The sequence below is a fragment of the Chelonia mydas genome, chromosome 22, assembly GCF_015237465.2.
Source record: "Chelonia mydas isolate rCheMyd1 chromosome 22, rCheMyd1.pri.v2, whole genome shotgun sequence".
NCBI classification, from domain to species: domain Eukaryota; kingdom Metazoa; phylum Chordata; order Testudines; family Cheloniidae; genus Chelonia; species Chelonia mydas.
Genome location: NC_051262.2, coordinates 16,274,190 through 16,297,787, shown reverse-complemented (window position 1 = coordinate 16,297,787; position 23,598 = coordinate 16,274,190). Strand labels below are relative to the sequence as shown.

Below are 23,598 nucleotides of genomic sequence, written 5' to 3'. Positions count from 1 at the left end.
ATGCTGGCTTCTGTATTGACATAACTGGGCAACGGTGGGCGCCTAACTGCTGTTTGTTCCATTTGAAAATTTTCCCCTTAATGTATAACCCTAATAGTAAATGTAATAATTTAAAATGTTACCTTGCACGTCCAATCCTTGGGGCAATTTAAATAAAACAACACAAAGATTTCTACTTATGTTTCAAGATGTCTGTCGACTGGTGTAAAATGATTAACATAAAATAGAGCCCATAATTTGATATTTCCTGTCTTATAAGGAAAGAAAATTAATTGTTGCATTAAAAAATAGAGATTATTTATGGCATGCCACACAATGTTATTTTGTCAATATAAATCTGAATAAATAGATGGCATACTAACGTAATCACTTAAACGTCTGTACCTGGAAGAAATGAAACTTGTAACTCGATGTTTTTACCTTTTTAAGTTTTATTATTTGGCAGCAAAATTGCATTGGAGTGAAAAGTTAACTTTCATTTATTTAAAGAAGTTGCAAAGGACGTAGCATACATTTTAATCAGAAATGAAGAGAGAGGACTTTAATAGTCGATATGAAAGTTTAATGAGAAAAATCAAGAAGTAATTTACCACATATCTAAAATGCCTCGCAACAGGTTTTAATACTGTTTGGTGACATTTTTGAGTGTACCAGGTGCAGGTAGAAACTGAATTGCTGAATGGTTACATTTCCTTTTAAAAAAAAGATTCTTTGCTTCATAAAAAATGCAACGTTGCCCTTTTTTCATTATTGAGAAAACGAAGTTCCCTTTAAGTGAAAGAGAACATTGTACAGATGCAATTTTAGTGAGATAAAAATTGAATGGCTGCTCTTCAGAGCACAGGTTTGCATGTCTAATTCTTCTGAAAGTCAACTCTACAAAGATTTATACAAAGATGATCATATTACAGTAAAAACTGTGTAGCTTCCTGAAATCTAACAGTGGTGCGACAACAAATTTATTGCCATTAATCTAAATGGTTTTCTACGTTAGTAGATAATTCAAGCAGTAGATTCCAGATGACGTGGTGTATTTTAAACGCTGTCATTGAAAATGACAGTTTCATCTCTAATGAAATTACAGTTTCATCTCTAATGAGGTGTAAGTTGACTGCTGCTTTCTACTGGGGAAATTTTGCAGATCAACAATATTGTATAAACAACTAGATCTTTATCATTTAAAAAAAAAAACCTCTATACAGTCTTCCTAGAATCCCTCTCCACTCAAAAGAGAACTTGAAGTAAACACAAGCTCTAAACTCCATTTTTGCCATTCCTCAATACCGGCTATCCTTTTTGGAGCATATATAAAGTTCTTTGATACTCATTGGGCCATGTAAATGAGAGGGATTAACTTTCTAAGATTTGCAACTATATTGTTATGGTACTTTTTGTTGCCCATTTATAATTATTATTTGAATAATGGTAATGTGTCTTTATACAATGGATAAAGTCATTTCTGCAAAAGAACACTTTCAACCAATGAAATCTCCGGAGACTTGGGTATTGTTTCTGCTCATACAGCCAAGGCCCTGTCCACTCTAGGAAAGAGCAGCAATCCGTTGTCCGCAGTCTTTAGGTAATCTGGTGCTGGCCATCGTTTGCCCTTGTCCATGCACGGCCGATGTGGTCAGCAGCAGTTCAGCTACAACCGTATTATTTCTTAGTATATATAAATCTGAGTGTACGTTCTTTGGCATCCAGTCACTTGCAACAGCAGTTTATTACAAGTACCAGTTTACTTCATCGCACTGGGTGTTCTCCCTTAATTAAATAGGTTTCTTTGACCTTAGGATACTTTATTTGTGCTGGCACTTTAACAGAGTAGTAAAGAATAAGATTGTCCTGGCTGAACTAAATTTTCTATGCTTCCTGTCAACCCCTCAAAAAACCTTTTTCCAAACACACTAAAAAAAGATATGACTGTTCAAACCAAAGCTAGTTGGGTTGTAGTGGTAGCTTGCAATAGCTCTTAATATTTAAAGGTCACAGAAGGGGTTTCTCCTGCCTAACTGCTTTATCAGCTTTGAGGATACTTTTCCACAAACAGATCAAATTTTGAAATTAAAAAGAAAATCGTTTTCCATATCAGATTTTTTTCACGGAAGATAGAACCTGCCATTTGCTTGTACAGCTGTGGTGCCGTTTTGAAATATGTTCGAGTGATTCCACATGTCCATTCCACCGTAGGTGCACGTCTCATGCACAGTTGTTGAAGATTTTTTTCCCTCAGCAGTACCCATCAGGGTAGTGCAAGTGCCATTTGGTGCCTCATGCCACTGCATACAGGGACAAAGGGCCATGTACCACCGACCCCACTTAGTTACTTCCTCCTGCTAGTGACGATTGTTGGAGCACCACACTTTGTATCTGCAAGCCTTCCTCCTTTTGGTGTGTATCATAGCTGTAGAACTAATTTTTAGTCTAGTGTAGTGTTTGTGCATATTTAGAATAAATTTAGGGTCGCGTTTTTCTAGAGTAGGGTTCAGAGCCTTGTATTGGACTAATGCCTCTGTCTCATGTATCAAGTCTTGTGCCAGTGAGCAGCTCACACCCCATCTATCTTAAGTGTCTGGGAGAGGCATAGGTGAGTGACAAATGTCATGTTTGTAAAAGGTTCAAAGCCCAATTGAAAAAGGATCAGGCTGCCAGACTCAAGTACCTGCTTGTGGAGTCTCTGCTTTGCCTGCCCTTAGAACTTTCCCACTCTGAATGTGTCTGAGCACGTCCAAGTCAGTTAGGAGTGCTCCCCCTGTTAGGAGTCCAGAGGCAGATGCTCGTTGCTGGTACCCAAGAAGAGACAATGCGAGTCTCCCAAACACTCTGTATTGGGACCTTCGAAGTCTATGGTGAAGGCACTTGAGCAGAGACAGGAACTCGGAGGTGCTCTCAAAGAGGAGCCATTCCCAGACACAGTCAGTAAGCCAGGAGGGATTGCTGACTCCAGAGGCTGGGACAGGTCCATTACAACCAATCCTCAAAGGAGCAGCGCACCTGTCAGTACCATAGACTCCGGAGCCCTTTCTGGTGCTGTCTACAGCCAAGGTTTCGAGGCAGTCAGAGAGTTGCTTAACCTGTCGGTGGCAGCTTCCCCTGCTGTTTGGGTATCGCGCCTGGTACCAGGATTGGAAGCACGTGTTCCCAGGGTCCTAGTTCCAACCCCAGAGCACCGTTCAGTACTGGTGGCTTCTGTAGTTGTGGCCCCTCTCCACAGGGCTCTATCTAGTGAAAGCCAGTGAGGATCTCACCGACACCCTCATCTCTAGACTCAGAGCTGGCCTCCCCGGCCCCGATGGGGTCAGCTCCACTGTGATCTGAGATAACGGAGTCCGTCTGATCATGTGTGTCTTACCCCAAGCATGCCCAGCAACTGCAGTGGGGTGCTTGCCCATCATGGTATTGGTCACAGCTGCAGCACGCTAAGGACCAATGGCCTGCATACAGCTGGGCCCTGCCTCCATATCAATGGCCCTTTTGGAACCCTGGGGGCTTCCTTCCATGTTCTAGAGTCTCTTCGCTCCCTTCCCACCCTTACACAGCACCTAGATGCTGGGAGCATCTGCAACAAGGTCAGTCTTCCCTCCTCCAGGGTCATGCAGGTGGAGGTGCATGCTCAGGGCTGTCCTGTGGAGGAATTAGAGGAGGGACCTCCTCAACAATCCTGAGCTGCCTCCTCTTCATCATCTGATGAGTGGTAGTGACTGAGCCAAACTCTCACCCTCCTGTTGATTTCAGAGCTCACGGAGACTTTGTTGAAGAGGGTGGCTGCAGCTCTGTATCTCGAACCAGAAGAGGTACAGGAAAGGTAATGCACACTTGTGGACATTTTAGCCTCTGGAGGATGCTCTAGGGTAACTCTCCCTATTCATGAGACTATCCTGGAACCTGTCAAGGTTTTATATTAGACCCCATCTTCCCTGTCAACCACTGCTAAAAGGATGGAGAGAAGATATGTCCCTTCATGGGGATTCGAGCGCTTCTATAATCACCCTCCTCCAGCCTTCCTGGTAGTTGCTGCTGCTGCTGAAGAAGAGACACTGGGCCTCAATATCTAAAGGAAAAGAAGCAAAAAAGCTAGACCTGTTTGGCAGGAAGCTTTACAGCGTAGGGTCGCAAACCAGCAGGCTCTGCTGGGCCAGCACGATTTCAGCCTGTGAAGTACCCTGAAGTTCAGAGACAAGCTTCCTGATGAGGCAAAAGCAGGAATTCACTGCTATGGTGGAGGAGGGCGAATTCACTGCCAAGACAGCTTTAATCCATAGAATACGGTGGACTCTGGCTCGAGCAACGGCTTCGACCATCACCCTGCACGTTCATCTTGGCTGCAGTCATCAGGTCTTCCCCCACAGGTACAACAAACCACTCAAGGCCTCATTTGAAGGCCTCACGTTCTTTTCCAATAAGACAGAGGAGAGGCTTCATAGTCTTAAGGATTCAGGGGTGACTGTTAAGTCTCTGGGGACTTACACACTGATGGCAATAAGAAAGCCGTTCCACTCAGAGCTTTCCCGATACCTTTATCCCTTCTTGCCATGTACCCAGAACCTGTCCACAAAAAGTAGAAGTTACAAGAGGTGACCACCTCGTCCTCGCTCTTCTGCAGCTGCCAGTTCCTGGCAGATTGAGTCCCCCGAACAATCATTTTGACCTGTTGGTTAAGTGCCACAGTGCCATCTTTCCTCACCCCAATCACCTCTCCCATTTCCTAAGTGTTTGGACTCACATCAACATGGATCAGTGGGTTTTATGGACAGTGGAACTGTGATACACCCTTCAATTTGTTTCTGTACCCCGTCCCTGTCACTCTTCAGGGACCACTTTGAGGAGAGCATACTACTTCAGGAGGTTGTCTCCCCTCCTCATGGAGCTCATGCAGGAAGTTCCATGCCCTTCAGAGAGAAGGAATTTTATTCCCATTCCTTCCTAATCCCACAGGCAAAGGGAGTATCAGGCCTATTTTAGCCCTAAAGCAGCGAAACAAGTTCCAAAAGACCACACAATTCTGGCTGGTTACTCTAGCGTCTATTATCCCTTCCTTAGATCCCAGGGACCGGTATACTGCTCTTGACTTAAAGGATGCTTATTTTCATGTGGCGACTCAGCAGAGCCACAGAAAGTTTCTCTGATTCATGGTCAATGGATCCCACTACTGGTTCGCAGCAGCCCTTCGCTTATTCACAAAATGCATGGCTGCAGTTGCAGCACCCTGCAAAGGCCAGGAATCCAAGATGACTGGCTAGTGAGAGGCTGGTCCAGATCTCAGGTACTCTATAGTGTAGCCACTCTTCAGTCTGTTTTCAACACGCCAGGTTTCCTAATCAATACGGAGAAATGTGTCCTGATGCCTGTTCAAATAGGATTCATTGAGGCAGTCCTGGACTCGACAAAGGCCAGGGCTTTCCTGCTGGAGCAGAAGTTCCAATCAATGCAGGTCGTTGCTCATGATCTGTCAGAATTGCCTCAGACTTCTAGGAGACAGAGCGGTGTGCATTACGTGAGGCAGTATGTCAGGCTGTGCCTCAGAGAACTATAGGGTTGGTTAGCCCCGGTGTACTCGCTGGCCCATCGTCAGTTGACCTGGTGGTTCAAGTATCTGCTCAGATCTTGTCCTCCCTGTAGCGGGGGTAGAACCTGCAAGTGATCATGGGGGAGTTTCCTTTTGCTCCTCCATAAGTCACTCACTCTAGTCACTAGTTCTATCAACCTGAGAGCTGCTTACCTTCCAGGAGTTCAAAACTCTCTGGTATACTGCCTGAGCAGGTCATTTGCAGATCACCACAAGTGGTTTCTGAGCCCAGATGTGTCCAGGTCCATTTTCCAGCAGCAGGGAACTCCAAGTGGACCTGTTTACAACAAGAGCAAAGAAAGTCGTTGATTTTGTTCCTGAGCAGGTCACAGCCCGGGTTCACTGACCGATGCATTCCTCTGACCCTGGTCAGGAGGCCTGTTGTGTGCCTTCCCTCCAGTTCTGCTCTTGACCAAAGTCTTGTCCAAAGTCAAGCAAGATTCTGCTCACGTTAGTCTAATAGCCCCAGTGTGGCCATGTCCACGTTCACTCTTCTTCGAGTTGTGTCCCTATGGGTGCTCCACTGTAGGTGTATCCGCGTCCCTGAGTCTCTAATTGAAGATTTTAGGTAGCAGTGTCTGTTCGGCCCACACATGCGCTCTCCCTCCCTGCTTGAGTCACCTACAGTGAAATGGACATGTGCAATTGCTCAAAGGGGAAAAAACCTTTTATCTACCTCTCTGTAACTGTTCTTCAAGAAGTGTTGCACATGTCCATTCCACAACCCACCCTCCTTCCCCTCTTTATCAGAGCCTTTCTAGTGGGAAGGAACTGAAGGGGTGCCGGGGGCAACGTGGCCCTTTTTACCTGCATGCAGCGGTGGAAGGCACCGGAGGGCACTCCTGTTGCCCTGATAGGTACTGCTGAGGGAAAAATCTCTTGACACTGTCTGAGGTGCACGCGCGCACACAGTGGAATGGACATGCACAACACATTTCAAAGAACAACAGTTATGGAAAGGTAGGTAACCTTTTTATCCAAGATATCCATAAATTGATAAAATGCTGTTTGTGTCAACATTGGCCAAGGATTTCAATTTGTATTGTAACTAGAAATAAAATTTTACATACACTCTCGTGTAATCTAAATAGAACTGTAATAAAGTGATACATCACACCATTTGACAGTTAACAATCAAGGTTTGGGAAGGGTTTTTGCATGCTGTTATGGATGAGTGATTCTGAACATTCACCTTCATGTTTCATGTGTTTTAAACAGTGTAGACTGAGGAATCTTTCTGACAGTCTATCAGTACTAAAGTAGACGATTGGAAAACTGCATTTACAAGCTAATCTATTCAAACCATCCAAAGGTGGCAAGTGACTGACTCACTTTTTTTTCCAGTAAATCCATCCTCAGTTGTTAAGTGTATTGTTATTGTCCCTTGAGGAATATAAAGAAAAACGAGTTTGTTTTTACTTGTAAGGCTTTACTCAGTTGCCAAATTCCGCAGAGGAACTGGACTATGGGGATCTCTCAGGTAAGGGCTAGTAATTAGGTAAAACACTGTTGTGTTCAGTCTGTGGATACTGCTTCCACTTTGATTTCTGCATCTTGGCCATTTTGCATTGCATAGTTGCTGTTGTGTAGCAGTTAATCAAATATAGAATCCTGTCTTTTAGAAATATACTTGTTTTCTGCTTTTTTCCTCTCTCAATATTGGCATGCATTTACATATTAACATATTTCAGAGTGGGGGCAGGGAAATGTATGCAATACGATGTGATTCATATTTCAGGCTGTGGAACAGCTACTGTAAGTTCAGTCGCTTGAAATAATGTTTTAATCCAAATTAGAGAATGGTTCAGTTGAAATTTTGTTACATTTGTAAAACACTCCTGGATGTTGGATTGTATGAATGTCTATAAAAATGCAGTTTGCACTAAATCTACCCTGTCTGCTACTTCATGTTATGCTGGGAAATTGTCATGACATGATTATCTCAAGTGGGGAGAGAAGGGTACAATTCTTTTATCACGTGCTATAATGTAAATTAATTAGATGCTTTGAATCTTTTTTTTCACAGCAGACTGAGCAACTTGCAGAAGTAGGTTTTATTGCTGATACACAAATGCAGGCATTATGGTTACAAATTAAGAAACACACCTCTCTTCAGCTGGTGATTGCGGGGGTGGATGTAGTTGAAACAAAGACATAAACTGTGGTACATAGACGTATGTTAAATCACTTGGTCTCACAGCCAGTCAGATGAGCGCCTTCTGAACATTCTAAATACTCTCATTTAGCACCTGTTGTCGCTGCTTCACTTCTAATTGTTCGTTTTACCGACCCATTTTTATTTGTGCTGTGAGGTCTTGAGTGCACATCAACTGTGAGGCACCATGTGAGACTTTTAAACAGCCAAGAAAGAAATGGGGCCATATGGGTTCCCCTTCAGGCATCAGAATGGGGCTCTTGCATGGTACACAAAATCATGGAGAAGCAGACCCACTTTAAGTCCTGCTTCCATTGTGGGACTCCTGGCTATTGTTATGGGGGGCTGGTTACAGGGTGCACAAAACAAAAAAATTATAACTGAATAACTTAGAGAGGAATTCCCTAGTCAGATTGCTGAAATGAATCTCTTCTATCACTCCTGTCACTGCTTTTTGAGTGGAGCTGCCTCTCAAATTCCTGACCACAGCACAAACTCTCAAACTGAGTGTAGCAGACTGTTAAGGAATGGATAGTACTGACTGGCATAGGGACAAGGTAATAATTTTGTTTAATTTTGCCATTATGCTTCCAATGCAGCCAGTGACTCATTCTATCTAGAGGCATTGACAGGATAGCATATTTTCTGCTGATAGGTGTGTTTTTCTATGTGAAGCTTTAAAACATAGGGCTAAATTTTCAAAAATCTTCACAAAATCCATTGCAAACACACCTGCCCATACTAAGCAGGTGAGAAAGTGTCCTGTTTGCACGAACACATGCCTATTTGGTATGTTTTTGCAGATGTAAAACAGACCATATGTTTTGAGAACTTGGTCTCTAGGTTATTAATATTGTGTAGATTTTTTAAAAGCTGTTTTATCAGTTATGTGCATGTGCCGAGAGATGAACGCCACCAACTTTAGTCATCAACATCACTTAGAATTACAAAAGTGTCTCATACCCTTCCTTAGCTATAAACCAGAAAACACTAACCCCTTAAGCAAAAGTCTGAGGGTATGTCTACCTGCAAAAAAAACACCTGCATCTGACCAGGATCAGCTGATTTGGGCTCGAGGCGCTCAGGCTGTGGGGCTGTAAAATTGCAGTGTAAGTATATGGGATACTGCGAGAGGGAAGGGTCCCAGAGTTCAGGCTCCAGTCCAGATGTCTACACTGCAATTTTATAGCCCTACAACCCCAACCCTGCAAGCCCAAGTCAGCAGGCACAGGCCTGCTGTGGGTGTTTTATTGCAATGTAGACATACCCTGAGTAGCCAGATGGGCTGTCTGTCATGCCCAGAAGGTCAGTCAGCAAACTCAGGCTCTCCGACATATGGTAAAGGTAAGTTCCAGAGTTGAGAGCCACCTGCTGAAAATGCCCAGCCTTCAAACTTCCAGTTCTAAGGCCTATGAGTGAGTGTCCAGCTGATCTCATGTCCTTTACATGTATGTCGAGAGACCGGCATTTTGGTGGCTAGCCACCATTCAAGCACGTTGGGCTTCAAAAATGAATAGCACCACCTTGAATTACACCCAGAGTTGAACAGGAAGCCCCTCCAGATTGCAAATTATTGATGAGCTCTGGCATCATTAAATGCTAGTTCAGCAACAGGGTTTGCTCAGTATGCCATTCATTTCTGGTATTCATACCCTGCCAAACAGTTCCCCAGGGGCTCTCCCAACTGTACAATTATATAATACATCTATTTCCCTGCATCTCGGTAGGTAGTTTCCGGTGGCCTGTATGACTTTTGCTGCTTGAGGTACATCTGTCCCTATGAGTCTCAAACATTTGCTCTGTAACATAACAAGACCCTATTGGTGTGAAATAATTTGTTTTATGCTCACAGGAACTCATGTGAAATTATTCCCTCATCAACCCCTCCTTGGTACCATAGTATCAGGGATATCATAGCTATAGTCTTGTCAATCACTGACCTGTCACAAGTGCCAAGATTTTTTTTTTGCTTATGATTGTAATAATCCAGTTCCATTAATTCAGTAAATTGTATTTTCCCTCCCCACAGATGCATTATGGTCGTCTTTTTTTTTCTCAACAGTGTTGATACACATCTTGTAAAACACTGAACAATCAAGGAACAACCATGTAGCCTCTGCAGCTGGTTTGATTAGCTAATCAAAACCTGATTAGCATCTTTGTTCAAGGGGGATGCTGATTAATCAATTACTATTGATTGTAAGTGTGGCTTCATTCTCTAGCAGAGAGATGTCTGAAGAAACAGCCAATAAAAATTGAGCAGCTGTCATAGTGATTAAATTTATTAAAACAAGATACATTATTTTTTATGAAGCTGTCTTGAAATGGGTCACCGCAGAGGAGCTTTATTGATTGAAGGATGAACTCCTTGAATTTCTATAGTTTAAGTTAGAGACCAAATTCAATTATAATACAAGACAAACAGGTTAACACCAGTCTTAAACAGTCCATCAATAAATTAGAGTAGGTGTAGCACACTTAATGCTAAACTGTTGTCATGAATAATAAGATCATCCATTGCTACTGCATCCGGGTAGCAATTCCAGTCCTTCCCTATTATGGATGAACATGACACATTTCTCCAAAATAATGACAGGCACAAAAAAACCCAAACCCTATTGCTGCTTCAACTAATACCATTTTCATAGGCGGCTTGATAAAACTCACCACAAAGCATGTTTACCAACCAAAATACTTCTTTCAATAGAAAATGTAGTTTGAAAATGTTCATGGTCACTGTTTTCTTGTTTAGCCTCCTAGTTATTAGCAGAGATGGACTGGCTTTTTTTATTACATGTTATGCCTTTTAGACAGTGGGTGACATCTTCAAAAGTGCCTAAGTAATTTAGCGGCCAAAGTCCCATTATCAAATGTGATTTAGGTTCGGAGCCTAAATCTCATTGAAAGTCAATGGGCCATAGGCTCCTAAGTCACTTTTGAAAATGGGACTTTGTCTCCTAAGTAACTTATGCACTTTTGAAAATGGTATTTCATTAACTTTACTTTTTAAAAGTAAGATATTTATTGGGCTTACGGGTTTTTTTTTAAAAACTATCTCTTGTCTTCCCTTCCCCAGCACAATCCATGTATTGCAAAACCATGAGTAGTATGGTAGCTACGAACAGACTTAAAAAATTGTCCCACATCACAGCTTAAAAATTAATTTCCCCTTAGAAATGGAAGCGCTGTTAAGAAATTTTTGTGGGAGTACAGCAGTAAATCTCAATTGCCGAAATTAACGGCCACGCTGCACATGCACGAAGAGATCTATCAATCTTCGGCTTTTACAGTACAAATGTGCACAGAAGAAACTTCAGAGCTGTCAGTTACCCCCTATTTCTCCCCCCAGAAAATGTTTTAAGACCTTGGTCTACATAGCAGAATGTAAACCAGGAGAAATAGACGTAGCAGCTACAGTAAATCATTGGAGTAAAACACTCTGTTCCCTGAGCCAGAGGTGGGACAAACTATATCTCCTTAAGTGCTTTATTTATACTGTGCCCCAGGTGGTAGAAACAGAGCCTTAATGAGCCACAATGGTGAAGCGCATGTAAGTGCAGTAAGAACCGCTATGAAGGTGCATTGCTAAAAACATTCCTTGAGGCTAGTCTGGTCTGGTGATGTGGTGCTGGACATCAAGTTCAGAACCTAAAGTTTCTATGCACTCTGGGAGTTGGGAGTGTTGTGAATAAACCTTCCACATCGCTTAGTCACCCTGGGAGCTACTGTGAAGAACCTTGACTCATTGTGGGGGTAGCTGTTTTGTGGAAGGGGGAGGGGTTGATATAAACCCAGCTTCTCAGTTTTAAGTACCAGGTCTAAACTCCATCTAGGACTTGAACTTAATCAACTAGGGCTTTCAGTTCTTGTGCAGATTTTTAAAATAAAACCTTCAGTTTGTCACTGGTTTTCAGTAGTTTTACAAGTTTGTTGCTTTTTTTGTTTTTTGTTTTTTTAACTTCTAAATCAGATATGACTGGGATTTTAAATTCGGGCAAGTGATGAGTCCATTGTCATATCTTATCCAGCCTTTCTCAAGCTCGAAGGCTTGAATTCTCACCACTTGCAAAGAGAGTAAAAAAGAACTTAAAGGAGCTGGACAAATATAAAATATTGCATCTAAAAATGGCCCAGTAAATACAGAATCAAACAGAACCGTTCACCAGCTAACTGGAAAAGATTTGCCACAATCTAGCCTAGAGCTCCAATCTTGCTCTAGCTGTTTTAGCCCACATTATCCGAATACTGCCACAGAAATCCACTCCCTTCTTTTCAGTCTCCAGTATTCTGGTTGTTTTCAAACAATAACTTCTCTGGAAGTCCAAAATACTATGTCAGCTTTGGAAACCTGGGGTTAATAAGTTGTTTGTTATTAATTTATATATTTGAAGACTAACAGGATATTCAGGTTTTAAAAGTGGCTGTTAACTGCATATGGTACTGTGAAAATGATGCCGGACAGAAATTTGTCTGGAATCAAGAGATGCATGAGCAGTTTTGCTGATCATTTTCAGAGTCCAACATGGTGCTTTCAACTGTTTTTTTTTTTTCTCCTAATTTATCCTCCCTCTCACAAAAGGTAAACATGAGGCCGCTATGGATTTTTCCTTAAGCCAGAAAAATAGGTAGGCAAAGTGAACTGAAATTCTACAGATTGCACACTGCCATGGATTCACTATTCACTATATTATTTAATCTATCCTCCCCAGAAATCTGGAAGTACATCAAATTGAGCTATGGTGTCGAATAGATACTAAATCAAAAGTACATTTCCTTGTTTCCTTAGGTTTACTGTTTATCAGATATGCTCATTTCAAGGAAAACTTCATGTTTAATATACTGTCAAAGCACAGCTATTTCTTAATTTGTGGATAATGTAACAGTTGGCACATCCAGTTTAAAAAAGACAATTAGAATAACTTCGTAACAGCTCCCAAAGTCTCCGATTCCCTGTACTTTTAAATGGGGGCAGAATGTTCATATCAGGCTGACCCCACCCAGCCCCCGGGTTGAGATGTTTGCTGTTGTATCAGCCCCCAATTCAGAGTCAGCAGCTCCATTTTTCCTCTCCATGGGGGCAGTACAACAGTGTTTAAAAATTCATTGTTTCAACCTATATTAAGTTGTTGTTATAGCCCTCTAAGGTGGTGGTGAAACAAATCACTGCAGTTTTCCTTTAAGATGTTTTGACATATTAGAAAGCACCGTACTTAAAAGTTGGATGATTTTTTTTTCTTTTGCTACTGTGCAAAGTAGCTGCTGAACAGAGCAAAGTAGCTGCTGCTCAGAGAGAAACATGCAGCGTTTTATGTTCACCTGTTTCTTACCTTCCTGCATTGCTTCCTCTCAGCCAAACACACCCTTAAAAATGCTATTCACTGTAGAGACCAGCGTGCTCCAATGTATATTAACATCTTAATGGGAAAGCTGAGCATGTATACATTTCCTAGTCTCTGACAAGAGGGAATTAAATGTCAGAAGGATTTGTTGCATCTGTAATTGAATTGGTGCTGAGCAAAGCAAATCTTAAGGAAGAATAGCTTATTAGGATTAGCAAACAATGTGGCATTTTGTCAGTTCCTGTCATCTAGCCTGTTCCCCCTTCGTAATGAAGTTGTTTGATTTTTTTTTTTATCACGGATAGGAAGCTACAATGGGTGTTGTAAATTGGGGGCAGCATTTTTCAGCAGATGCCTTTTTTTAAGGTCAAATCTTTGTTCCTGCCACCAACTTGGGAAAGCTGCTGCTTCTGCCCCTCCACCCTCTCCCTCAAAAATATCCCTTTCTTTCTAACAATGAATTGGTATTAATCATTGACTATTCCCTGTATTAGGATAATGCCTTGCCTCGCGCCCCCCCCCCCCCCCCGCGCTCGGAAGGGGCTTGAGTCATTTTTTGTAACAATAATTGGTCTTCAGGGCTAGTAACTGAGCTGAAAACTCAGCATGCACGGACCCTGCAATCCAGGAAGGAGCTCTACCAACTGGGAAAGCGTTCGTGTGTGTGGATATAATGTATAATGTAGGTCTGCTACTGTAGTAGCCTTGTGTGTTTGAGCTACAGGATGGGGTCCTTACTCCCTATATTTAAAACACCAAGTAAAAAAGAAGGTAAGTTCCCATCTCAGGTGCAAATTTTTGTTTGTTTATTTTTCACTTGGGTAATTTAATAGGAAAAATTAAATAGCCTGATCTGATGTCCTGTGGCACTTTGAAATAAAAGCAAAATAATTTGTTTCCAGTCATCCCTCAAAACAGAAAGGTTCATTTCAGGATCGGTTGGGTCAGATACCACCAACTGATTCCCCAGTGATACCTGCCCCACTGAAAAGCCTCATTAGCGCTTCCTGCATTAGAAGTCAGAAACTCTGTTAGTGTTAGGTGTCCTGTATGTAGGATTGGGTAGGAGAGGTGATGCTTATCTTTCAATGCTTAGTGGAGAGTGGTGGCTAAGGCATGAATATGGAGATGTGAGGAAAGAGGAAGAACGAAAAGGTGTGAAGAAATTAGTGACAACAGGGGAAGAGGAGGAGATGGCACCAGATGCCCTGGTGTATGGTGACGGGAAGCCAAATAAGTCCTTAAACACAGTCAGCCCCTGCCATTAGATGGTAAGCTCCTCTTCTTGAGAATCCCATTCAAAACACTGATAAGCATTGGAAATAAAAGCAGAAAGGCTGATCCATTTGTCTGGAGGCAAGAAAGACTACATTTTTTCCATGACTCGTTCTTTCAGGAACTTTTTTTCTTCCTATCACTGAGACAATGACCCACTTGTGAGTGGGGCTGAGGGTGATTTCTGAAATGAATCCTTTACTTGATGCCTCTGTTCGGATCAACAGTGGCCTTGCCTGCCAAGCGTAATCTTAAAGGTGCAGGAATTCATGGATGCCCACTGGCAGTTAGACTACATCAGTTGTTCCATTTTTCATTTAAAAAAACTTAAATAATCCCCTGATTTTTCTTTCCCGATCGAAACAGCAAGTAGCCAAACTGCCCAGAGAGAGACTAGATGAAGCAGAGAGCAGATGCGGCGGTGGTTTTATTTTGCTCTATGAAAATGGCTGCAGGCTGCTAAACATGAAATATGTATGCAAAAGGATGGAGTTTGATGGTTTAGAGCCTCTGCTCTCTGGAGGCAGAGTTTAAAACTTTATCTTAGGTCACAAATGCGATGAGTTATCAGGGAGTCAGCTGAGTCCCTATCTGTCAACTTTATGAAACAGCCACACCATTTGACATAACTGGTAGCCTCTGCTGAAGACCCAGGATATGAGTAATATGGCTGCAAGACAGGATTAGCATGTTCTGGCAGAGCTTTGTGGGAGACTCAGTACAGACGTAACAGGGAGGTTCTGCAAGTCGGGAGTGAGGTGCATTGGCAGAGTCCCTGCAAAGGTGACTTACCTTTCCTCAGCTGAAGGCTGTTTGTGAAGATGGGAGAAGTGGGAGCAGGTGCATATACATCTGGTTGGATAATACTGTTTTAATTGAGTAATATGTACAGCATTTCTAGGGAATAAACATCCAGTGTATTAGCAGTCAGAGTAGGAGGGAAGTTCCTTTCGTTTGATGATCTAATACAAATATGAAGCCGTTTTCCTCTAGGGCAAAAGTACACTGTTAACTGCCTCCCAGATTTGTCTCTAGATGGTTTGCAAGCACTAGACATCCTCAGTGTGTTGTATTTAATTTTTAATTAACACGTAAACTTAGACTATTTAGCCATACACCCAATAAAATAAACTTGGAGCGTATACTTGGAAAAATATTGTTTTCCATACAAATAATTAAGAAAAATAGCGCCTGTCCCAGTGGAAAAAATCATATTTAATAAACTCTGCTGGCCAAAAATGTTTGTCAGGCTGTGTTTGAAAGTCACTTCTCAGGGAAGCAGGGACACGACTAAAGACTCACTGCTCTTGACTTAATTACAGATTGAACAGAAACCACCATGGAGCTGTCAGGCCAGTGGTTTTGGCGCAGCACTTCAGTTTATATTTTATGGGCAGATCTCCAGCTGGGGTAAACCAATGTAGCTCTACTGTAATTGTTGCTAGGCCGATTTACACCATCTGAAGCTCTGGTCCTATATTTGTCGTCTTCTCCATCTGTGTTGGGTCAAGCAAAATGCATCTTGGCTCCAATTCTTGGGCTGTGCTCTCACATGATACAGATGTGCTTTGATGTGCATACTTTGCCCTAACTGTTCCCAACATCAGCAAGAAATCCTTACTCTTAATTTGGGGAACGTCCCATCTCTCCAGCAGAGAGGATGCAGCACTAGGAAATCATAACTTCTGATGTTACCAGTCTGTAGAGTTAACTGATATAACTGCAATAAACAAACTAGGGAAGATAGGTGAGTTAGTGTGGGACGTTATTTAATTGTGTGATCAGAGTGGGACTGGGAAGATACCTGTTGAATTGGTGTGCTTCTCCTGTATGTAGCTGTGAAGCGTGCCTGTAGATTTTAGAACCAATAAAAATAATTGGTTACACTGATAAATACAGTGCAACCTGTCTTAAGTGACCACTGAGTGGATCAGCCAACTTCGGTTGCCTTGTGGAATTTTGTAAAGACCTTAAATAGTTGTGCTGGATCATGAAATGAGATGATTTTAGAATGGTTGCCTAGAACACCGGTCAGGGATCCCCCATGGTTCTAGGTTCTATATAGACAAGTAACAGACAGTCCCTGCCTAGTATGTTTGCAGTCTAGGTGTCAAAGGTGACATGACGTTTGGGTGGGGCAGCTGTCAGTAATCATGGTCATTACACCTCTGGCCACAACAGCAAAGGCAGATGGATTTTTCTGATGAGGCATGTGTCTGCACCTTGAGTAATAGAGAATGACCTTCCTAGGAGAAGTTTTTTCAGGGTATATTTTGCAGCCACTGGGAGCCATTTCCTGCCCTTAGTTATCAGGATCTGCACCTTTCTCTGAATTGCTTACCTTTGTACATGTATCTTCTGTATTGTAAATATCTTCTTCCTGTTTGTCTCCACCCAGCTATGAAAAGTTGACTTGAGGGGAAAAACTGATTGGATCTGGAATCCTTGGCAGGTCCAGATTAGTTAATTCTCCTCATTGAGAGATCAACATTTATGGTTTTTCAACTGAGTAAAATATTTCATTGGTTGCTTTCCTGTTAGGTTTTGTCCTTTTGGATACACTCTGTCATTATGTTAGAGATAATTTTGCATTTCATTTTTCTAATCATGAAGTTGTAAGGAATAACCTATATGGATATACCTGCCGTTTGTAGGCACTGTGTTGTGAACACCGAGTCTTAACCCATATCACGCTTTTAAATTTCTCTAGCACATTCTAATCCTAGTTAAATGATTTGTATATATATCATGCCAGAGCTACCCTAGTAGTGAAAGCTTTTGGCTAACAGGAGAACATTTTTTGCCACACTTAGTTTAACTTATTAGATATATTGCTGAAGGGGATTTTATTTAACATGGTTCTGTCTAATTGGCTGCTCTTCATTTTGTCCTTTAATGTGCACCTACTTTGACCTAATTAAACCTAGGCATTCCATAGTCTATGCAAATTCTACCCGTTTTGTTCTGTTACTTTTAAAAGGCAACTTGAAGGAACACTTTAAGATTTTTTTTCTTTTTAATTTAAACTGTTTTAATTAAAATGCATTTTATGGAGCTCTCGGTTACGAGTTATTTACTTACATCCTTCAGTACTTAATCTTAGAACAGAATTGGAAATGTCGATAGAAAGTGTAAATCCTGAGCGCCTGCTGAAAACATTGTATCAGGTTTCGGCTCAAAAGAGCACCATTACCTTTAGCTGTCACGGATCTGTACACTTGATCGATAAACTTCAAATATTATTAGAGGTGGAGGCTTCAGAGATTTGCTCTGTTATTTGGAGAGAGACGGAGATAAATCTTTCTTAAAAATTGACTTGAATTTGCACTCTCAGTCTTCCTGGTGAAATGCATTTCTCTTAGGTGTCCGGGCAACTGCATGTGGGACAGATTTATAGGCCATGTGCTGCTTGTAGTGAAAGATTTAAATGGTAAATCCTTCACATATGACTTCACAAATCATGTAAAGTTAAAAGATTTTTACCGTTTCTGTTGCTGCTGTGCTTAAATTGTAAGGTACGGGTAGTAAATCATTTTAATAGAGGTGTCGTGCTTGACTCAATAAAAAAAAGAGACAATGGTTTAGCTTCCATTCCAAATGTTAATGTATTAATCAACGGGAGAATAATTGTTTTTTACTACATTATAAATCTCGGTTGCCATTAGAATTGCAGCAAGGGTTGATGTAGCTGCATTCTTAAATTAAAATTGTTTACACTGCTATACATTCATTTTACATGGCCATAGCTCATTCTGGGTTCATTTCAGAGTTGTTCCCCCGCCAAATAAGTCATTCCTCTCTAGGGGACTGGCATCCTAAGGGAGAGATGCTTATAAAAGAAAATTAATTGCATGGCGAGGTGTTAAATAAATAAAATAAAGCGGTTGGAGGCAATGTACAATTATTGCTTGCTATCTGTGTTTGAAGAGGGTTTTATGGTTTGCATTGAGAGTTCTGCGATTTGATGCATCATGGAATTTATTGAGCAAAAATGTATTTAATCACATAATCCTAGATTTCTTTTGAAATTAGGACTTGATCACTTATTCGCCATGCAAATAAAATTTTGGGGGATTAACATTCATATAAATAAATGCCTTGTTGAGATTTCCATACAACTGATGTCACCATACTGGCACTTCCTGGCCTCCAACTGTTAGATCATCCCCTTTATGTGGGGCGGGGGAGGGAGAATTGAAGTTGGGGACTGAGGTGTGGCAGACCCTCACAAAAGATGCCGATGATTCCATGTCTCCCTTTCCTTCCCACATGCGTTAGTGCTGACTCTGCTGCTGCATTGTGGAAAAATATCTTGAGCTGATCAGCCAGGCCTGTCTGCACCTTGTGTGAACTGACCCATCGGGATCAGTGGTTCTCAACCTGTGGCCCAATCTGCACACAACTGCCCACATAACACACACACACACAGCTGCATATGCGGCCTACAAGGGTAAATAGGTTGAGACCACTGGTCTGGATAGTTCGGTGCTTTACCCCTCTCCTGTTAAAAGTAAAAGTGTAGCTTTTCCAACCCTGGGCACAACTGCAGCCAAACCTTCAAATCGCCCTGTAATAAGTCCCAAATTCCTATTCCTCTTCTGCTCTCGACAGATTCTCGAGCAGGTGATGAAGGGTCCATAAGGGCTGTGGACCATGCGGTGATCGGCGGGGTCGTGGCCGTGGTGGTGTTCGCAATGCTTTGCCTGCTCATCATTTTAGGGCGATACTTTGCAAGACATAAAGGTAAGCTGAGGTTTGAAACACAGCATTGGGAGGGCTTGGCGTGGTGGCAGCTGTAACGGTCTGATACAAGGCACTGTGTTTTGTTACACAGCAGGATAGAGAACAGAAAAAACAGCAGAGGGACTTGTATAGTGGAAGAGGACCCAGAAATACAGGATGGGAGGAAGCTAAAAGCAAGATGGGGGAGCCCAATAGACACAGAGAAGAAGGGGGAAAGCGCATCAGGATTGGGAGAGAAGGATAGATGAAAGATATGTCATCTCTAATGGAAGGGCATGACATGCTTAAGAATTTACTAATTTATTTTTGCGCACTCTTGTACTCGGAGGGGCTATATCATTCCACACTCTTATATGGCATGAAGTAACTTAAAAATCATTCTGTTATTTGTTCAGTCCACTCATAATAGCATGAGGGCCTTTTGGTCAACGTGGGAGGCTGATTATGTTCACTTGTTCTATGTGCTCCTGGGACCTCCCATGTACTTTGCTGAGCGCTGCCAGTGTCACTGTTGAAGTTCCCACCCCTGGGGGGTGGGGGTGGGGGTGGGGGCGCTGGAGGCTCTGATTGCAATGACAAAATGGGTCATTTTAAAAGGGGTGGGGGGGGAAGCGTGATTGTTGGTAGTTCTCAATCTACCCGGTCATGGAGAGAGACTCACCCTGGGTCATTATATAATGTCCTACTATTTAACCTGTGATGTTCATTTTTTACTTGGTGTCCTTTTTATAATGTCCTCGACTGTCATTTTCAAAGCTCTTGCAGAATTTAGATGCACAATTCCCATTGAACTTAATGCGCATCTAAATCCACGAGGCAGCATTGAAAAATCTCAAGCTTAATCTCTGAGGTCATTGTGCTGTCTCGCTGATTCATGCTATCACAGCTATTTACGCTTGAGTAACGCCTCTGGAACCCCTAGATTCAGACTTCTCTCCTTCCTTCCGGTGGTTGTTCTTTTTCTCCCCTTCTCCTGGCTTCTTCACAGTAAAGCAAATGGCAGTGTTACAGCAATCTATGCAGAGACCATCAATGAGTCACAGAACCTCACTGCTTTATTTTCAGGTACATACTTCACTCATGAAGCCAAAGGAGCAGATGATGCAGCGGACGCAGACACAGCTATAATCAATGCAGAAGGAGGACAGAACAACTCTGAAGAAAAGAAAGAGTACTTCATCTAGATCCGCCTTGGTTTCAATGAGGTGTCCAACCGTGGACAGTTACTGGCCCAATTTAGATGACAGAGACAGTGATATTGGAAGTTGCAACCAGCTTGTGTCTTTTTTGTTTTTGTTTGTTTTTGTTTTAAACGAATGGGTGGAGAGATGTCAGACTGGGAGGGTCCGGGATTGGCTGTGTAAAAAATGTTATTTGTAAAGTATACTCTGCTGTTCGACACCTCAGTTTGGGTTTTATTTTTTTGGCCAAGTCCAGCTTGGATTTAGTTTCGTTAAGTCATTTGCAGAAAATTCTGTGCCTTGTTTTATTTTTATTTTATTTGGGATGGGAGGAGCGGGGTGTGTGTGTGTGTGTGTGTGTGTTTTTTTTTTCTTGTTTTTTCCTCTTTCTGTTCTCTTTTGGAATTGCCTGCTGGAACCCCTTGGAATAGATTTGATTGTTTTTAGTGTGTTTCTTTCTTTTAACACCACTATTTTTCTGTTCAAAATTCAATCTCATCGGAGGAGAACCAGCACGCTTTAGATTTCGTAGTTTGCAGTTCAGTGTATCCATACTACATTCTTCTCTGTTGTCTTAAAGGCTTGGATGGAGAAGCTATGAAAACTGTTTGCGGCTGCCCGTGTTTCAAATGCTTTCTAGTGGTGGAGAGTAGAAAATAGGCTGTGACTCAGAAAATGCACTCCGTGGGCCACGGAGAGACATTACTGCACAGGGTTATCTGCAAGTAAGGTGTGTCACTGTGAGATCGAATCTGTCTTGAATTCTGTGTTTGTAGACTGCTCAGTAGAGGTACCCCCATGCTGTCTGGACAAGTTTGGGGCATGAAGGAATCCTCCTTGTTGTTGCCCTAAGCAGAACTGACAGATGAAGGCTGTTCATTTTATGCAAGTGGACAAATTTGAGTTGCCACAGGAGGGAAAGGGCTGGGGGGGAGGTAGTTCTGCTCTGATTATTTCTGTTCCAAACAATTCCATCAAGCTTTCCCAATCGGCCTTACTTCTGCCTAATTTGCTGGAAAAAGAAAAGTCCTCATGGTGTGCAAAGAGTTCTAAATGAGCAGATTTTATATTATTTCTCCTTCTTCTCTTTGTGCTAGTTAGGGAAGGCAGTGGGATCTGGCCTGCATGTACTGTATATTACAGATATTTGTCATGCTGAGAGATCCATCCAGAGACTGTGTGAAACTTTAATTCCTTAAGATTTGGTTTGACAAAGCAAGAGGGACAGAAGAAGGGTCGCTATTGTTTTCATGCTGGTGTGCCCTGCTTCTCAGTTCTGCAAAGGTCAGAGCAGGTGGAAATAGCAGCATGTAGGCTTTTTCAGTCACTTAATCAAAACTCAAATGTTGTATTTTTTTATCTCTTTACCTTTCATACACTAGGCCTTGGCCTCATTCCTCAGCCTTAAGAACCATCTGCCAACAAATTACTGATCCTTGCATGAATGCAGTCATGGTGCACAGTTACTAAAAATAAGTTACCTTGAAAATGTTTTAGATTTGAAGCCTTGGGAGAAACTGGATACGTGAAGTTGCCTTTTTTCTTTTCTTTTCTGATAAAGGAAATGTGGGGATTTGCATTAAAAATTGCAAGGAAAACAGATTATAAAATGTTTAGGTGAAGAAAAAACCAATGTGAATTAGAATTGTGATGGACCTACAGATAACAGTCCACAATGAGAAGATAGCATTAAAAATATATATATCTATACTGAACTGTTCAGTGAGTAATCTTGGAGTTTGAAAGATGAATTTTTATTATTGTTACATTATGTAGAAAACTTACACTGATTTATTTAAGGGAAAAAATTTGCATCTGTTACAACTTCTTGAGCTTTTAGGAAGCATTTTTTAAATTGTGGGTTTTGTTTTTTAACTTTTTGGCAGAACCACTGCAACACAAGAGCCTTTGGGGAACGGGTTGGCATGTAAAAGGGAAAAAAACCAAATCCATTCTTGAGCAGTATTTTGTCTTTTCCCCTCCCTCAGAATCTACAAAAGGAAAGTAAATTTTATCAAGTGAAGCTCCCTTCTGAGCCTTCAGCACCAGCTGGGGCCATAGCCAAACCACAGCCAAGGGCAAGAAGCATTTAGCATTTTATTGGAAGGTTTTGGGGGGAGGCTTTTTTACACACTGATCACAGAATTGGCGTTGTTGTTGTTGTTGTTTTTTTTGACCAGCCCATCTTTCTGTTTTGAAAGTGTACAGTAGTGCGGTGTTACCAATGTAACTTTGACTTACAATGTTGACATGTCTCAGGTTCATGTGTTTTGATTGGTGTTTTCCGTCTCAGGTAGATTGCAAAATTTTCGGCCCCACACATTGGAAGAGAACTAAACAAAACCCCAGGAAATTATGGATATTGGTTTATGTATTTTTTTTCTTCAGTATACAGTGCGCTGTTGAAATGTAGTGTTGAGTATTACTTTGTACAGGTTTAGCTCATAAGGGTTTTTTTAAGAGTGTAGAAAGAACAAACTTACTTTTTCTTTGATGAAGGATGTGTAACTGATGGCAAATAAGCTTGTTCTTTACTCACCTGCCCTTTTTACTTTTTCCCTCTTAGGCCAGTTCTGTTTTAAGGTGTCCATGGACAATGTTACAGTGTAAGAAAATACATATCCATATGTTCCCATTCACATTTTGTATTGGTTCATGTATATCATTTTTACAAACAGAGAAGTACTATAAAATATCTGTCTTCTTAATAAAAAAAATTAATGTTACAAAACTCTTCTTTAATCTCACTTTGCACTCTTTACCTCCACAGCCATGGTGGCTAGTTGCAGTGAAGCCTATTCTTGGCTCACCTATGGTGAAATTCCAATTAAAAAAATTATTGTGGGTTTCCCCCAAGATCTATGGCCGCCTAGAAATAAATCTGCCTTCTTTAATCCTCCCTCCCCATCTTTTGACCTGTTTCTTTCTCCTTATTCTGACTCACAAGTGGTTGTTAGGCAGTCATCATAATCCAAGCCAACACTGTTCTTTGGCCAAGGCAGCAGTGCTTGTTAGAGCCACAGCACCTTGGAATATTTAGGGCAACTAGACAACATGCCGAGTCAGCCAGAACATGCTGCTGTTGTGTGGATTTGTATTTTTAAGTCCCTTCTGTGATCACAGACCTACGTGTCTTGTATTATTTTGGATAGCTTGTGTAAAGATGCCTTCAATTTTCATAATTAAACATCCTTTTTTATTAACTTATCACTAACAATGGCCTGACATTTTTCCCTGTTTGACTACGATTATGCTCTTTCAAAGGCATGTACTATGTCTGAGTTAGTCCCCTTTTATTTCTGACCCCGTCTTGTGCAAAGTTGAAAAATATAGTGGTGA

At 41.6% G+C, this 23,598-nt stretch overlaps 1 protein-coding gene across 6 annotated transcripts in view; it reads left to right on the top strand.

The window, feature by feature from the left end:
- Nucleotides 1-22,995, top strand: part of CADM1 (cell adhesion molecule 1) — a 285,124-nt gene extending 262,129 nt beyond the window's left edge. For 4 of the 6 annotated variants that reach the window (XM_043533905.1, XM_037882219.2, XM_037882222.2 and 1 more), the window contains 2 exons: nucleotides 18,947-19,078; nucleotides 20,144-22,995. In XM_043533905.1, the coding sequence (XP_043389840.1) occupies nucleotides 18,947-19,078; nucleotides 20,144-20,262 (251 nt within the window). In that variant the 3' untranslated portion in view covers nucleotides 20,263-22,995. Of the gene's footprint in view, nucleotides 1-6,992; nucleotides 7,047-18,946; nucleotides 19,079-20,143 lie in introns of all 6 variants that reach the window. The other 2 variants (XM_037882217.2, XM_037882220.2) reach the window with 1 other exon arrangement.
- The last annotated feature ends 603 nt before the right edge of the window (nucleotides 22,996-23,598 follow it).